This window comes from Pantherophis guttatus, chromosome 4 (assembly GCF_059756535.1).
Source record: "Pantherophis guttatus breed Tessera chromosome 4, ASM5975653v1, whole genome shotgun sequence".
NCBI classification, from domain to species: domain Eukaryota; kingdom Metazoa; phylum Chordata; class Lepidosauria; order Squamata; family Colubridae; genus Pantherophis; species Pantherophis guttatus.
In genome coordinates this window covers 141,999,743-142,017,396 of record NC_142066.1, presented here as the reverse complement: position 1 = coordinate 142,017,396, position 17,654 = coordinate 141,999,743, and the positions used below count along the sequence as shown (strand labels likewise).

The following is a 17,654-nucleotide window of genomic DNA, read 5'->3' as shown; positions in this document are numbered from 1 at the left end:
TACCCCTCAGGAATAGTTTTATCTAACACGCATTATCTGTTCGCTGCTTAATTTGAATCTCAGAATTAATCAGTGGAGTGTTGGTGAACGATCCTTTATTTGTGCTTAATTTGAGAGCAACTGTTAGCGCTGTAGTGCATCTCTGAATGCACGGTAAAGTGTTCCATCTATTTAATCACATACACTTGTTTCTTTGTGGATGAGTATCACAGGCTGTGTTTGAATCAAGATAATTTGATGGCATAGTTCTGGAAGTACATTTATTTTTAATATTAAAATTTGCATTCATAATATTTGGAGATGGTCTAGTTCAGCCCCTTGCCTAGTACAACAGCTCATTATTAAAGAATCCAGCTTCTCCTGAGGTAGTCTGCTCCATTGCTGGATATCTTTACCTTTAGAATCAATCCTCATGTCTTTCCTTCAAGGTAATACCACAAGAAATACATGAATTCTACTTTATCCATATAGGCTACAATAACAGAATTGTGAAAGTCTGACAGTGTTTCTTTCCCTTCCCGCTTATTCCCAAGAGAGTCAAGGTAGGGCCATCTTTCTTATGCTTTTTTGTTTTCTTGAGTTGAGCTCATGTTTTACTAATGGTTGCTACATAACTTTTCTGCAGTATTCTAACTGGAATCTGAGCAAAACAGACTAGAGAAGTGCTTTCTTCTGATCTTGACATTATTTTGGCTGATATAGCCTAGAACTGCATATAGAATAGAATAACAGAGTTGGAAGGGACCTTGGAGGTCTTCTAGTCCAACCCCCTGCTCAGGCAGGAAACCCTATACCAGGGGTGGGTTCTACTTACCTTTACTACTGGTTCACAATGGGGCCGCATGCGCAGAAGCTTCCTGATGACGTTGGGGTCGGTGGGCGGAACCTCCCACCGATTTTACTACCGGTTCTTGCAAACTGGTCTGAACTGGGGGCAACCCACCACTTCCCTATACCATTTCAGACAAATGGTTGTCCAATCTCTTCTTAAAAATTTCCAGTGTTGGAGCATTCACAGCTTCTGGAGGTAAATTGTTCTACTGATTAATTGTTCTGTCAGGAAATTTCTCCTTAGGTCTAGGTTGCTTCTTTTCTTGATTAATTTTCACCCATTGCTTCTTGTCCTATCCTCAGGTGCTTTGGAGAGTAGCTTGGCTCCCTCTTCTTTGTGGCAGCCCTTCAGATATTGGAACACTGCTATCATGTCTCCCCTAGTCCTTCTTTTCATTACACTAGACATACCCAGTTTCTGCAACCGTTCTTTATATGTTTTAATCTCCAGTCCCCTAATCATCTTTGTTCTCTTCTCTAGATTCTTTCTAGAGTCTCTTTTTGCAGCTGCCTCACAGTGCTGGCTCAGTGCATGAATCATATTCTTTAGTTTGTGATGCACCAAGATACTTAGTTTTTTAACATATAGATTGCTGCCCAATATAACAGCCCACATCCTATGTTTTTCTCCCCAAATGTAGGACTTAACATTTTTCCCTGTTGAAATCCATCTCAGTTTCTCTTCCATTCTCCCCAGCCTTATCCAATTTAAATCTTACATCGGTCTGCACATTCTATGTGTCTGATGAAGTAAACTGCAGCCCGCAAAAGCTTTTAAATAAAATTGTTAGAAAAAAAATCAGATTCTTAATTTTTTGCTGTCATAGATTGAGAAGGCACCCTTCCTATTGAATCTTAATAGTATCCTCAAAGGTGTTTCATAATCATACAAGTCATTTATAAACATTAAACATTACACAATGGATTGCTGGTTTATGCCTGCAGCAATTCCTTCCAGCTTGATATAGAACCCCCCCCACACACACATACATATACACACACACACACACACACACACACACACACACACACACACACACACACACATATATATATATATATATATATATATATATAATTTATATATATTACTACAATCATTCAACCATCTATTTAATGGTAATATACTCTAGCCCTTACCATTGCTGAAATCAACATTTACTATGTTCACTGCATTCCTGAAGTCAACTAAACTAGTCAGACTATTGGAAAAGATCAGGTTGCTTGGTGTAATTACTCTTGATAAAGCCATGTAGCTTCCTGTCAAGTGATGCCTTCTTTTCAAAAAGTTGTGACAGTTTAATAATCTGTTTGAGAGTTTTGCCTGATATCAACATGAAACATATTCTAGAGTTTTGTCTTCAGTGCGTATGCAGAATTGATTTACAGTGTGATCCTAGGCATGTCTATTAGAAATAAATCATACTGAGTTGCCCTCCTACATAAGTCCAGAAGGAATTCTTCAAAAATTATCATTGCATTCTTAGGAAGTTTAAAAAAGTTTAATTTGCAACAAAAGGAGTCACAACTGTGCCTTTAAATTTTTCTGTTAATTGTAAATAAGAAGATAACCATTGCAAGTATAACCTTTATCCTTCCCACCAATTGTTCTCTTGATTTTATTTTGTATCCCCTTTGGCAAAATGCTAGTATCTCATGATATATTACAATAGTCTTTGATTTATAGTTTATTTATTTATTGTTCCAAGTTATAATGGCAGTGTAAAACGTGGCTTATGCCTTTTTTTCACACTTACAACCATTGGACATCTCCATGATCATGTGATCAAAATTCAGATGCTTGACAACTGACTCACATTTATGACAGTTGCAGTGTCCTAGTATCATGTGTTCACCTTTTGTGACTTTCTGACAAGCAAAATCAATGGGGAAGCCAGATTCACTTAACAACCATGTGACTAACTTAACAACTGCAGTGATTTACTTAACAACTGTAGCAAGAAAGGTCTTAAATTGGGCAAAACTCACTTAACCCATTCAATTTTGGGCTCAATATGTGGGCGTAAGTTGAGGACTACCTTTAGTCATTTTATTTATTTCTTGTCTAAAATTCTGAAATAGCACTAACTTGGATATCAATATGTGTCCAGCTGATCAAGTAATTAGTTGATTTAGTTGGATAACAAAACAAATAACAGATAATACCTTGTAGCGACATCATCGTGGAAGTGGAAAGTTTCTCTTAAGTCGATGTCATTTGTCTTGTATTGCTAAGGTTATGCACACTATGTGTGTCAACACAGATATTCCAAACTGCTTCATGTTTTAATTGTTACCAGGTAATTGCTTAAACAGCAACTCAATAAAACATTCCTTTAGCCATTTTTAACATTAAGCTAAGTCTCTAGCTTTCTCAGTCTAATGTTTTCCACATAGGTTGGGCCTATAATTCTCTAAATTCCCAGCCAGAATGACTTCCAGTCATAGAAAGTTCTGCTATGCCTTGGTATCAAGAGTAGATCTTTGCAAATCTTGGTTCAAACCTTTCCTCCTCTCATTTGTACCTATTTCAAGTACCCTCTATGACTTGTTAGATTTTATTTAGAATTCATATGGTCACTATAAGTCCTTGCTAGAAGAGGAAGACAATCTTTAACTTAAATCTTAATGCAGCACACCCTGGGATGCACTTTGAGATGGAAAAAGCTTATGAATTTTCTGGCTAGGGAATACTCTGAGCAAAACAGAACTATTCCCTCTATAGCTTTGAGTACCGTTTGAAGAGAATTCTGCCAGAACAAATCAAAGTCAGTATATCCTGAGTGTAAAGTCATAGAAGTTTAGCTAGGAAAAAAAAGGTAGAAATCTCACGAGCTTTGTTCATGTGCTTTGCTTGTCAAAGAAAGAGTTTGGGGTATAGATATCACAGGAGAATTACAAGCCTGGATTTGCCCAGACTATCCCCTAAAAATCCAATTATCACATTTGTATACCCTTCTCCACAGGACAGATATACTTGAGGCTGTCATTTCATCCTCTCAGCAGACTTGTGAGGTAAATTAGGCTGAGATGTAGTTGTTAGTGAAGTAGGTTAGGCTGAGAGAATAGCTCTCCAGGGAAAGACAGATCATACACTGATAATAATTGCATTTCAACTCATATATTGGATTTATGTTGTTCCAACTCCGTCTTGTCTTCTGCAGCCTACCCTCTCAAACTCTGCTTTAGAGGGTGCAAAGGCCTGAAATGTGTTCAGTGCAACTTAGTTCTGGCTGCTGAACAGCTTTTGCAAGAAATTTAAAAAGAAAATCCTTGTCACTATATTAAACTAGAGTTGTTATTGGTTTTTTAATAAGCAATAGTTAGTTAGTCAAATCAATAGCCTAGTTAGTCAAATCAAATCTTCATTATGGTCATACACCCAGCATAACAGCTTGGTTCTCTTTTTCTCTTCAAAATGGTGTATTAAGAGGTTCATGCAATTTATTAGGCAGTATTTGGTTCATGTCCAGCTTTAGATGGTGATTAAGATTCAGTGTGCTGAAAATCTATTCTGTCCACACAAGTTTCTCTTGCATTCATACTTTAATATATTTGCCATTTTTCTGAGTGAATGAGAAACATTATGGCCATTTGGAAACATGTTTGTGCCTTTCTGCTTTGAGGGGAAAATAGAGAAACATTTGCCCTATAGCAAGCTAGCCAGTAAAAAGTTGTGTAGGTACAACATTGATTGTTAGCTTGGTGTCCATTATGTCAGTCGAAAATGACAAAAGTAGCATGGACATGCTATTGCTATTTTCACCTTCTGACTGACATTGTCTGTGTATCAATATGTATTTCCATTGCTGGGAAGGGCTACCAAGCAATAATGGAGAAAAGATGAGAGTAATACAACAAGGCATAGGAAGCAAAAGTAACATGGAGTGAATGTGGAAATATGTGGGTTTTCTTTGTGTGAGCTGGGGAATAAGACAGTTCCAAAATTAACCCCTACATGCCAGTGCTGTGGGTATCAATGGTATATTTTAATTTAAGACCAAGAAGTCACAGCTTTATCACTCACCAAATTTTATTGCAAATTACATACTTGAACAACTTCATTCAGCTGAAGTGACTTTTTCTTAGAACAGCAGTTCTAAGCAGAGTATTGTGAAGTTACTAATTATTTCAGATGTGGTATATGATACTATTCTTGAGGGAGCTGAATCGTGTTGTTCAATCATTGCACTAAATAAATTGATGGGGATGTTTTATTTTATTTCTGTTGGTAAAACAAGATGCAATAAATTTCTTCTGCCGTTCATTAAATCGGCAAAATTGTATCAACCTGTTTTGATTGACACACTGAAGTTTTTAATTTAGAGCACATCAAGATCAAATGAAAGTTATTGCAAATAAGTTATTGTGTAATCTTTTAACTTCTAGATTACAAATGCCACATTTCACAATTTTGGTGGTGCTTAACTTATTTTTTAAACAATATTTTTTTAAATATGATAAAGTAGCTCCTGACCATTATTTTTTTAAATTTCTTTAAATAGACTTCCCTCCCCCTCCCCCTCCCCTTTCCCGGCACTTGTGCATTCCTATGATCAAGCAGATGGCACATAGAGGCAATACAATGGAATGTATTGATCCTTAACCAAATTAATGTTTTGCTTTAGTGGGAAAAATCATCTTTTTTTCAAGCAGAGAGTGCAGAAGGGAACTCTTTAGTTCTAATCTTAAATGTGGATCCACTGCTGAATTGAGTCATCACTTTCTCTTTTGATGTTAGCAAAGAAAACACATTATACACAGTGGCAAACGTCTCTCAAAGGAGATGCATATAAGTTTCCTAAATAAATACATTGATATTATCTAGCGACACCTTAATGGCTACATCTGCACAGTTTCCTTGTTAAGGCAGCGAATCATTGCTCACCATTCTTGCTTCGCTCAAAAGCAAATGTATTCACAACATGACAATATGTAGAGTGTGAGAGTGTTTAATGTTTAAAATACAGTAGCAAAACGGCATATATCTTATCTTCTCACTATATGTTTGACGCCTCTGTCTGTAGGCAGTATTCAGAAGGGTGAATATCTCTTATTATTTATTTGGTTCTAAGGCAGCATACTGAAAGGAACAAAGGTAGAATGTGTGAAAAGAGAGTAGACAAAAGAAAATTATACTGGCAGTACTGTGTTGCATAGAATTTTTCTGGTGCTCAGAGTAAAAGGACTTGCTGTTACCTGACTGTATTTTAGGTGGTTTTTTCCTGTCACTTCTTTGAATAATATTAATAGTCCTAACTGAAAAAGAATAACCACACAAATGACTAATTGGTATTTATCTGTTTGCTTGCTGTTAGTAACTTTCTTGCTGCTTAGGAAACATAGATATTCAAATGCCACTATTTCAAAGGACAAATGAACTTGCAGAACATTAGGTTTAATGCATCCAATAATAGTTTCCTGTTTGGAAATTAAGCAGTTGTATTTTGTAATAATCGAGAAAATACCACATTTAAATCCATGTGCATATATTCTCTTTCTCTCATACATACAGCCATTTCCCCTTCTGTTTTTATACATGCAGACTGCCACATCTGGTTCTAGGAATTATTTGACGGTGCTGGCAGATGTACCATTATCACAAATTTCCCTACAGAATGTTAATAGCGATTACAGTAGTAGTATTGTACTGCCACCATTTTTCAAAATATTATGTAGTTGTAGTTAAGAATAATTGCAAACAAGATTTTTTTTTTTAAAAAAAAATACCATGTTGAATTTTTTCTAACAGAAACCAGAAGAAGAGGATATTGTTCTTACCGCTGATGGCACCAGAGAATTTCTCACTTTTGAGGTTCCACTTAATGATTCTGGGTCAGCTGGACTTGGCGTCAGTGTGAAAGGTAACCGGTCAAAAGAGAATCATGCAGACCTTGGCATCTTTGTGAAGTCCATTATTAATGGCGGAGCAGCTTCTAAGGCAAGTATATTTCAGACATGTCAGATAATGTTCCATAATCCAGCATCTCTTAGGCAAACCTTTATTGATTTCCTGTTATGCATCGTTCCTTCCTCCATTTCCCAGTTTTCTATTTGAATAATTGGTATGATGATGCTGATGATGCAGCAAATGTTATCTGCACTTCGGATGCTCCAAATAAAACATTATATAATTTAGGTTTGTAATATGTCCAATAGATAGTATCCGCTTGCTAAAGCAAAAGAGTAAGGTGGGATGTCAAACTTGTGCCGTCACATGACCTAGCTTGATTTTTTTCCTCTTCACAAAAGTTGGGATGGGGCTGGTTAGTGTGTGATGCATCTGGCCAGAGGGCCGCAAGTTTGACATCCCTACACTAAGGGTTTTGATTCAGCATGGTTTAATATAATGGGTGATTCCAGTCAGAGTGTGTAATGTTATGTGGGAAAAGGCAGTTAGGAGAATGCTGTCTAGGAAACACTCAGATAAGAGACAGCACAGCAAAATGGGCAGGGCACGAGACTCAGAAGTGACCCTCTCTAGTTGTTTGGGCTGTGAAAAAGATGGTGGGAGAATCCTGTTTTGATCAATCTGTGATGTAAACAGACAGGAAATAAAACCTTATAAACCAATTCTACTTAGTGTAAAGCTACATTAATAGAAGTCTTGTAAGAGATTCTGTCAGCATCTTCTTTTTACAGTGTCTGTCTACCACAGGGTGTCAAACTGGCAGCCCATGGGCTGGATGCGTCACATGCAGGCCACACCTACTCCAGTTCCACAAATGGGGAAAATGCCACAAAAGTCACGTGACGGCAACGTGACACCGCGAGTTTGACACCTGTGGTCTATTAAGATCACTCTTGACCTTTAGCTCAAGGCAAGAAGGGCCAAGAAAAGAAAGAAATGTGATGGACTGATTTCATTAAACATGTCAAGTTTGTATTTACTGTATAATCTGTGAAACCACAACTAAGTATTCCTAGCACATCTTTTTTCAGTTATAGGAAATTATTTGCATCTAAAAGTCATAAAATCAGGTGTGATTCACTTAACTACTTTGCTTAACAAGGGAAAATTGGTTCACAATTGTCGTAAGTCTTCTATATTAGGAGATCATCAAGTTATTGGAGATGCAATAAGAACAATGCTTATTAAAACATATGTTTTTGTAATGTTCCAAAGTTATGTTTCGGTAAAAAGTAATTATATACATTAATTTGATTTTAAGGGAAACATTCTTATTTAAATATTCATGTAATATTTTTGAACATACACATTATTTTGAACTACATGTGTACTACATGGAAACTGACAGCTGTACAATGGAAGTGTCCTTACTTTTGCCAAGAAATTAATTCTGGAAAGATAAATTTATTATCCCAATTACCCAATGAATTGAATACCTGATATTACTTGCAATTTATGAATGAATACATGCACTATATGCACTCTATTTGGATGAGTCTGATAAAACATGGTAATATTTTATTGAAACTATTATATAAAATTTCTCCCCCCACACACACATACATATGCATAAAAAAATTCATAATTTATGTTGTTATGTTTTTTTCTGTTCTGTTTTGTTAAATTAATGAAGCCAGAAAAAGCCTTTAATAAGTCTCAGTTTTCTTTTTATTTGTTAGGATGGAAGACTCCGGGTGAATGATCAATTAATAGCAGTAAATGGAGAATCATTATTGGGAAAGACGAACCAAGATGCCATGGAAACTTTGCGTAGATCCATGTCCACAGAGGGAAATAAACGGGGAATGATTCAACTGATCGTTGCAAGACGAGTAAGCAAAGGCAATGAGGTAAGAAACAGTATGATTCTAGCAAAATATTAGAGGAAGAAAGTATATCCCCCAATAATAGGAATTAAAAGTGTTTAGCCATGTCAGAAATGAATTCATTGTTGTTGGTATCTCCAAAAGGAAAAGAATATAACTTCACTTCTATTGCATTGTTATGAGTTACTATAGTGCAAGGTAATCTGGGTTTCCAAACAGGAGGGGCTGCATTCCAGAGGACAAAGAGACAGCAAAGTTTAGATAGTTTGGTTCCAGGGGTGGGTTCTATTTACCTTTACTACTGGTTTGCAACGGGACCACGCTTGCTTGCTTCGCTCACGTGTGATGCTTCTGCCCATGGCAGAAGCTTCCTGACGATGTCTGGGTCGGTGGGTGGAGCCTCCCACTGGTTTTACTACTGGTTCTTGCAAACCGGTCCTAACCAGGGGCAACCCACCACTGTTTTGTTGGGAGGAAGAGGATCGAGCAAGGGTCAGTCCACAGAAGTTCAGAGTATATATTTAATGATGCAAAAACTTTGCTTCAGTTTGGCAAGATTTCTCTCTATAAATGAGGAAAAAAAGGAAAGTACTTAGAAATAAGTCTATATGTACCTTTTGGTTCTGACAGCTAGTCTCAGGAATATGCAGTTTTGACTGGGAAATTATGATGGATGTAGCATTTTATGAGTTTATGTTTTATGAGAATATTTAGAAACATTGAAATTAGCCAAGTTTAAATAATAGAAAAGAAGAAGTGGGGCTTACACACTTAGCCAAATATTTAGAAGACTATATTCAAAGAAAGTTTGTCTAAAATAAGATAGAACTAGCAGATGAAGACTGCTAATCAATTTCAATAGCTTTGCTGTTTTCTCCTCATAATTCAAGAACTGTACTCCAGAAATACAGTGTGGGATATTTTACCCCTTGAAAGGTTTTGAATGCATCTTCTGTAAAAATGAAGTGGATTTTGTATTTATTTCAGCATGGGTAAATGTTTTAGTTCAGGTTTCATCACCTCCAGCAACATGGACCAAGTTAGCAGATTATGATATTAATCATCAAAACGTACATATATTTTACCAGTTTACCAAAATACAGTTGTGCTAGCTAAAGAGAATTCAGGATATATTGTTAAACCAGATTTTAAGGAATTTTTTTAGTTTTAATGGCATGGTTTTGCAAAATGATACAACAGAAATTTTAGCTTTTTAGTGTAACTTGAATAGTGTAAAATTAGGGCATATAAATATATATGTCTAGCAGTGGTGGGATTCAAAAATTTTACTACCAATTCTGTGGGCGTGGCATGGTGGGCGTGGCATGGATTGGTGGACATGGCTTGGTTGATGTGGTAGGGGAAGGATACTCCATTCCCACCACACTCCAGGGGAAGGTTACTGCAAAATCCCCATTTCCTCCTGATCAGCTGGGACTTGGGAGGCAGAGAATAGATGGGGGTGGGGCCAGTCAGAGGTGGTATTTACCGGTCCTCTGAACTACTCTCCAGAACTGGTCAGAATCTGCTGAATACCACTTCTGATGCCTAGACTGTAAATTCTCCAAAATCTCTTATTGTTATTACAGATAACAAGGGCAACATTTGCACATTATAGTGTGGAATTACCTAATTTCACTGTATACTTTCACAATAATAAACATTTCTACTATTGTATTCTGTATGCTGATGAAGATACATATATTAATATCAAATATTCTAAGAAACGTATCATTGGAAGAAACATTCATGTCCTGAATTAATCTGTATATAATTAAATGCATTTTCTCAAGGCCAATTCAAGATGTTTTACTACTTGAATCAATAAATGGCAAAGAAATTATCAAGATTTGGCAGAACTTCTCACAAATATTTGTTCAATACTGATTACAATAGTGATCTACAAAACAAGTTTTGCCCAGAGTTACTCTGAAATAAGATGGTGGCCAATACATTTTATTTTATTTTTTATAAAAATGTTTCTGCCCTTTCATAAAACCAAAACAATTGTTGTTTGAGCTATCTACCTTGTTTCTCTAGGGCCCAGCCTTTTGCAATCGCAGAAAGGGGGTTTTCAGTGAGGAACTTATACTTTGTGCTAAAAATCCTAGCTTGGCTCCATTTAATTTAGGGCGTATGAATAAAATATTTGTGATCTGAATTATAGCAATGGAAAAGCTGCTTTAAGTTAGTCTGCATTATTAAGAGAGAAGCAATATCTTTTCTCGAGGCATCAAAGCATATTTTTTTCTCTGAAAAATCCCAGAGATCATTGTTGAAATTGTTATTTATGCTGATTGAGATGCTACTAGTTTGGGTTAGTGTTAGAAAACAATGAGTCTTATCAAGGTTCTACAACTATAACATGAAAGATTATGTTATAGTTGCTCACACACACATTCTGAATTCCAAATGCTGTAATTTTGTAAGCCTGGTCTTGAATCATGAGGAAAATTTGCAGTCATGCAACTAGAGGTGGAACTTTGTTTTGAGAAACCAACCTAGCTCTTGAGAAAATAAAATTTCTATTTTCTGTGATTAACAGAGTAGCTACTTTTTGTTTTATAGTGATCATATTACTGATATTACTGAGTCTGAGATTTAAATTGGAATGTTTGTGATAAATATTATGATAAAAGGAGAAAAACTCTTAAAGGAAGATCTTTTCTATACCATATTTTAAAAAATGTCTTTCAAATTATGAAGGGAACACCAAAGAAAGTTAATTTGCCATAAATCAGGGGTGTCAAACTTAATTTCATTGAGGGCTGCATCAGGATTGTGTTTGACCTTGGAGGGCCAGGGTGGCATGGCCAGTTTGATGTCGCTCATCTCCGGGGCACCTGTGGTAGCCAAGTGCTAAGGCAGGACTTCCCTGAGACCCATTCTCACTCTCATTATTCTATTGTTGTGAGCCGCCCCGAGTCTTACGGGAGAAGGGCGGCATATAAATCTGACAAAATAAATAAATAAATAAAATAAATTATAATTTCCTTCCTTTCTTCCCTTCTTTTTCTTTCTCTCTTCATTCTCCTTTCTTCTTCCTTCCCATCTTTCCTTCTTTTTCTTTCTCTGTCCTCTTTCCCTTTCTCCTTTTCTGTCCTATTCTCAAATACATTTCTCATTTTGTTTTGTTTTTAGTTTGTTTTGATAGCCCTCTGCCAGTGAAAACGGAGCTTGTGGGGGCTGAACGCAACCCCCATGAGCTCAATTTTTTGCTGGCATGCCCTGCAGGCCAGTTCTAAGCATCCGGATCTGGCCCATGGACCTTGAGTTTGACACCCCTGCCTAAATGAATGAATGAAGGTTGATAGTGTTTCAAATGGCTCTTTGTTTCACTGTTTGTTGTTTTGTCTTGTTGCTTTAGCTCATGCATTAATTTGAAATGTCCTAGGTTTGATTCTGAAAATCCAAATGAGATTAGTTAAATGACATCTAGAATGACCATTTCTGATACATATCTATTCCACATTTTCTTTCACAACTTATTTATTGTCAATGTTTATGGATTTCATCTTAACCATTAGATAAATGCTAATTAAAATGAAGCTAATAGAAAACCTTAATTTTTCCACTAACTATTTTTCCAGGAACATATTTTCTCATATTTTATTAATAGAAGCTCCTGGCAGGGATATTGTTGAAGTGTCTTTGGCTGCTTAACTATCTCTAGTATTTTTTTGGATAAGGAAACTAGTTACAAGCGGAACAGGCATTATTTATCAAGTACCCTGCATTTTAAAGCAGATTTTTCTTACCTGGATGATAAAAGAGCACGGAGTGAAGTCCTGTTTCCTTTTTAAAGTATGGCATTGTCTGTATAAGGACCAAAGAAAAGTTCTCTGTTGTGAACAGCAAGCTTGTACCAGTCTGGCATAATTAAGTGGCATTCAAGTGGCTGAAAATGCAGCTGTGATTGAGGCTGTATTGGTTGCTAGCTCTTATGGCTTGAAAAGAACAGAAGGCAGCAGCACTTAAAGTAGACTCTTAGATGCTTCAGTAAAATAATGATGAATGTATAATCTTTATAAGTAAGAAATCCATGTTCTAAGATATCAAAACACTTAGAAATGCCATATAAATGAAAGTCTTGTTTCATAAGATTTGGTTCACAAATTTAACACAAAAAAATTAAGAGTACTTTTACTCTGGACCACTTATAAAACTAAGATGAGACAGGCAATTTAGAATGAGGAGAAGGTCAGCAATCCAAGGAACTGCCCAACTGCAAGTCCTAGAAGGATGCATAGGAAAAACTTTTCTGTTTTGTTTTGTTTTTTCTCTATGGCCACTGCCAGAATTGACTTATTTCCAAAGTCTATTTTACCTATGACACTTCTTTTTCACAGCAGACTTGGTCCTGTTCTTTTGAAAGAGTTATTATGCTAATAGGTAGACAAACAGCCCAAAACATATGGTGTCCTTGATGCATTCTGAACTTGGTGGATTTTTGGAGATGTTTCATTATCAAACTAACTAACACCATCAGTGCTAAGATGATGCACTGATGATATTACCTATTTTTTTAAAAAATTGATTTATATGCCGCCCTTCTCCGAAGACTCAAGGTGGCTTACAATGCGTTAAGCAATAGCCTTCATACTTTTTGTATATTTATACAAAGTCAGCTTATTGTCCCCACAAACTGGGTCCTCAATTTACCTATCTTAGAAAGGATGGAAGGCTGAGTCAACCTTGAGCCTTGTGAGATTCGAACTTACAGTAATTGCAGACAGCTGGTGTTAATCACAATGCTTTCAGTCTGCTGAGCCACCAGGCCCATTTTGGTAATGAAACATCTGTGAGAATATCACCAAGCTCAGAGAACACCAAGGACCCCACAATTCAACCCTGAGCTATCAATATTCTCCTCTATTGGTAGCCCAAAGCCTTTTCATGATTTTCTTATATAATTATTTGGGTTGGAAAGAATAATGTGATACTGCCACATTCTTATTAGCAGCTTTTTAAAAAAAATAGAAAAAGCTCCATATTTATTTCTCAGTAGTACTTAAAGTACTATAAATTGCAGAAATATTGAGAAACATGCTAAGAGACATAAGTATATTGATTAACTGATATCAAGGGGAGAGTGGCAACTCCAGATAGTACCTACAGAATCCCCAAACTAATATTAAAAATGTTCTAAAATTAAAAACATTTATAGATTGTGCCATACACCAGACTTCATAATATTTTGGCACTTTATGTGAGTTCTTAGGAGTGTGAAATAATGTAAAATTGGACCATGTCCTCTGGAGTTGGGTACAACTGGACAGGGGAAACCTTTACCTTTATCTTAAAATGTTGAGTATTCTACTTTTCAAAATTAATTATTTTTTGAAGTCTGTTTTATTGCACAAGATTATGTGACGGCATTCTGAACTTAAAAGCACTGCTAGTTTTTGCTATTCCATGTCTATCCAGAATAGGGTTATAAAAACCTGGATGCCATTGGACAAAAGCAGAAAGAATTTAATATAACACTTTATATCAAGTTCTACACAACAGGGCAAGAACAAAGAATGTAAGAGGTTTTAGTTAAATTCTGGTACAAACCACAGACCAGGAGACTAAACATTTTCTTTTGACATTTATGCAATGTTGATTTATTATACAAACTTACAGATTTTCCTTTTCTCCTCTGTTTTAATTGTCCACCTTTTCTAACAATAAAGTATTACCATGTCTTTTTCCTATTTGTAGTTACTTTTCTCATACCATTGTATTCGAGATTCTTTAAATTTTTCAGAGTCTATTGGGCCAAATTCATCATTTTTTTTCCTCTCTGTTCAAATAGTAAGAACAACTTTTAAATCCCTTTTTTCCCCCATAAAGAAAACTCTGCAGATTTCAGCTAAATATATTTAATGTTAGTTTGCAGTAAATTCAGAATCCTGGATATTTTCCATACTCATTTGTATTGAATTAATTAAAGGAGAGTTTCTTTGGATGGTTAGAAAATGCATCTTCCCAGATTTTTTTTCTCCTAAGTTGGGCTAAGTTAGCCCTCCTAAGTGGGCTAAGTTGACATTTTTGAGATAAGCTCTCAACTGATCTCTTAATTGTTTGTCTCTTTTCTGCTTCTTTTCCCGTTCTTTCCCAGTCTCCTTATAATTACTTATAACTTATTAGTGATATTCCTGATTTTGCAGTTTGTAGTCTCAGCAACCCTTAGGTAATACTTTGGTTTTCAGCATGCTTAGAACTATGAATATATGATATCTATTACAAGGAAAGGTGTCACATAAAATGTTTAATAACATTGCCAAATTATATAAAATTACAGAGTGAGGCAGGGAGAGAGGGAGGGGGAGGGGGAGAGAGAGTTGGTGTATTCGGGTCTTTTTCCGTGTAAGATTGAGAGTATCTTGGCGACGTTTCGACGAGGTCCCACTCGTCATCTTCAGGCTGGTATCTTCGGCTTCGTGCATGTGCGAGCAAAGCATGATTGGAGATGCTGTCTCTCTATAAATACTGGTGAGGAGGTGTGGAATACTGGCTTTGTTGTTGTAAGGGGGTTGGTTGGCTGTGTTGTTACATCTTGATTAGTTGATGGAGTTGATGTTTGCAAATTAGTCGGCTGTTTCATAACATCCTGTGTGGGTGAGGTCCCAGCTGTGTGCCCATTAGGCTTTTGAGTTATAACGACCTGGGTAATGGGCCGTGTGGCAGTATCCTGAGCTCCAGTGTTGTGACATCCTGAGTCCTGAGCTGCAACATCCTGGGTAGTTGGCTGTATTGTAACATCCTGAGCTTTAGTGTTGTGACATCCTGAGTTCTGTAATGTATTGTTTTGAGCAGATGGCTGTGATGCAACATTCCGGGCTTTGGTTTGGCTCCAAGTCTGAGGTCTTGTCATGTGCTCATGGCGTGTGTTAGTTTGCTTTGTGTGGGGATCGGAGGGGGACACAACAGCTGGCGATGCCGCCGCGGTCTGGCTCCTGGACAGTGGCTGCATTTCGTCTATGGGATGGGATTGGGTTTGAATCTGGTGAGGATGATTGGTGGTGGCGTCATGTGTTATCCTGGGTCTGGTGTCAATGTTTGTGGCTGGGGCTTGTTTGTTGACTAGGGCTAGTTTCCAGATGTCTGGTAGGTTGGAGATATCATCACCTTTATTCATGTTATGGGGGGTATTTCTTTATTTTGATGGCTTCCATAATTATTCTCTTGTTGAAGTGTTCAGTTTTGGAGATGAATTTGGTTCCTTCAAAATCAATTTCATGTCCTGTTGTTTTAAGGTGCTGGAAAAGGGAGGAAGTTTTTTCTTCTTTTCTGACTGTATTCTTGTGTTCTGCGATGCGTGCATTTATTCTCCTATTAGTTTGTCCAATATATGTGGCTGGGCAGATTTTGCATGGTATTTCATAGACTCCTTGGTTTTCTAGCTGGATCTTGTCTTTGGGGTTTCTTAAGATGTTGGCTATTTTTTGGTCAGGGCAGAGGGTTGTCTTGATGTTGTGTTTGTTGAGAATTTTGCTGATTTTATCTGTGTTGCCTTTGATGTAAGGGAGAGGGTGATGCCATTGTCCTGTTCTGTGCCTCGGCTCTTGGGGGGTGTCTTCCTTTGGATTAAGTTGGTAATTGTGTTTCTTTGGAATCCGTTGGAGATTAATATGTTTGTGAGAGTGTGTAATTCAGTTTACAGGTGGTCTTTGTCAGCTAGGCGTTTGGTTCTGGAGATGAGAGTCTTGGCTGTGGAGTTGATCTATGCAGGGTGGTGATATGATTGAGCGTTTAAATAGCAGTTTGTGTGTGTTTTTTTCTGGTAGATGGTGTGTCCTAGGGAGCTATCGAGTTTTCTGTAGGCTAAGACGTTCAGAAAGGGAAGTTGGTAGTTAGCTTCTATTTCCATAGTAAATTGTATTTTGGGATGTAGGTGGTTGAGATGTGTGAGGAAGTTGTCCAGTTTTTTCTTTCTGCGTGGCCAAATTATGAAAGTGTCATCTACATATCTGAGCCAGAGTTTGGGTTTGTGTTCAGATTTATCTAAAGCGTTGATTTCAAAGTGTTCCATGTATAGGTTTGCGATGATGGGTGAGAGGGGTAATCCCATAGGTGCTCCTTCTATCTGTTTGTATCTTTGTCCATTGTGGATGAAGTATCCACACACACTCTCTCTCACCTGTCATCGCATGAAACAGCCGACTAATTTGCAAACATCAACTCCATCAACTAATGAAGATGTAACAACACAGCCAACCAACCCGCTTACAAGCCTGAAGATGACGAGTGGGACCTCAATACACACACACACACACACACACACACACACACACACAAACATATATATATCTTTTTCTTTCTTTTTCGTAGGCTTTTATGTGCATATTCTTTCTAGCCAGGTTTTACCTACGTAAGCTAAGATGTTATACAGCCCTGGTTCTGTGAATTCTCATTCACAAGTTTCTGGGCTTTTTGTTTCTTGCTGACAGACAGCAGACTCTGTGCTGCCTGAGTCTCCCAAAGGGCAGCACAGAGTCTGCTGTCTGTCAGCAAGAAACAAAAAGCCCAGAAACTTGTGAATGAGAATTCACAGAACCAGGGCTGTATAACATCTTAGCTTATATGTAGGTCTTTGGTTATTCGGGTCTTCTCCCATGTAAAATTGGAAGTGTCTTGGCGACGTTTCGACGAAGTCTCATTCGTCATCTTCAGGCTGGTGTTCTCGGCTTCGTGCTTCCAGGAGCAATGTGAGCTCGCAGCTGTCTCTTCCTTTTAACTGCTAGTGGGGGTGTGAGCTGATTGGGTGGGAACTTGGCTGTGTTCTGATTGGGTGGAGGTGTGTTCTGATTGGTTAGGGGCTTGGCTGTGCTCTGATTGGCTGGGGGTGTGTTCTGTTTGGGTGGGGGCTTGGTTGTGCTCAGCTTAGTCTGAGTTGCAGGGGGATTTGAGCTGGTGAGCTGCGTTGTTGTTGTTTGGCTTCGTGTTTGTGGCCGTGCGAGCTCTTCATGGTGGGTGTCAGTCTGCTTCATGTATGGATTGGAGGGATTTAAAGTGGCTAATGATGCAGCTGCAGTCTGGCTTCTGGTCCTTGGTCGTGGCTCATTATCAGTGTGGGTTTGAATCTGCTTTCTGCGTGG

The 17,654-nt window shown here is 37.5% G+C and overlaps 1 protein-coding gene across 18 annotated transcripts in view; it reads left to right on the top strand.

Moving 5' to 3' along the window:
- Window positions 1-17,654, top strand: part of PARD3 (par-3 family cell polarity regulator) — a 650,052-nt gene that overhangs the window by 443,021 nt on the left and 189,377 nt on the right. For all 18 annotated transcript variants that reach the window (XM_087893015.1, XM_087893013.1, XM_087893011.1 and 15 more), the window contains 2 exons: window positions 6,584-6,772; window positions 8,422-8,592. In XM_087893015.1, coding sequence (XP_087749141.1) covers window positions 6,584-6,772; window positions 8,422-8,592 — 360 coding nt within the window. The remainder of the gene's footprint in view (window positions 1-6,583; window positions 6,773-8,421; window positions 8,593-17,654) is intronic.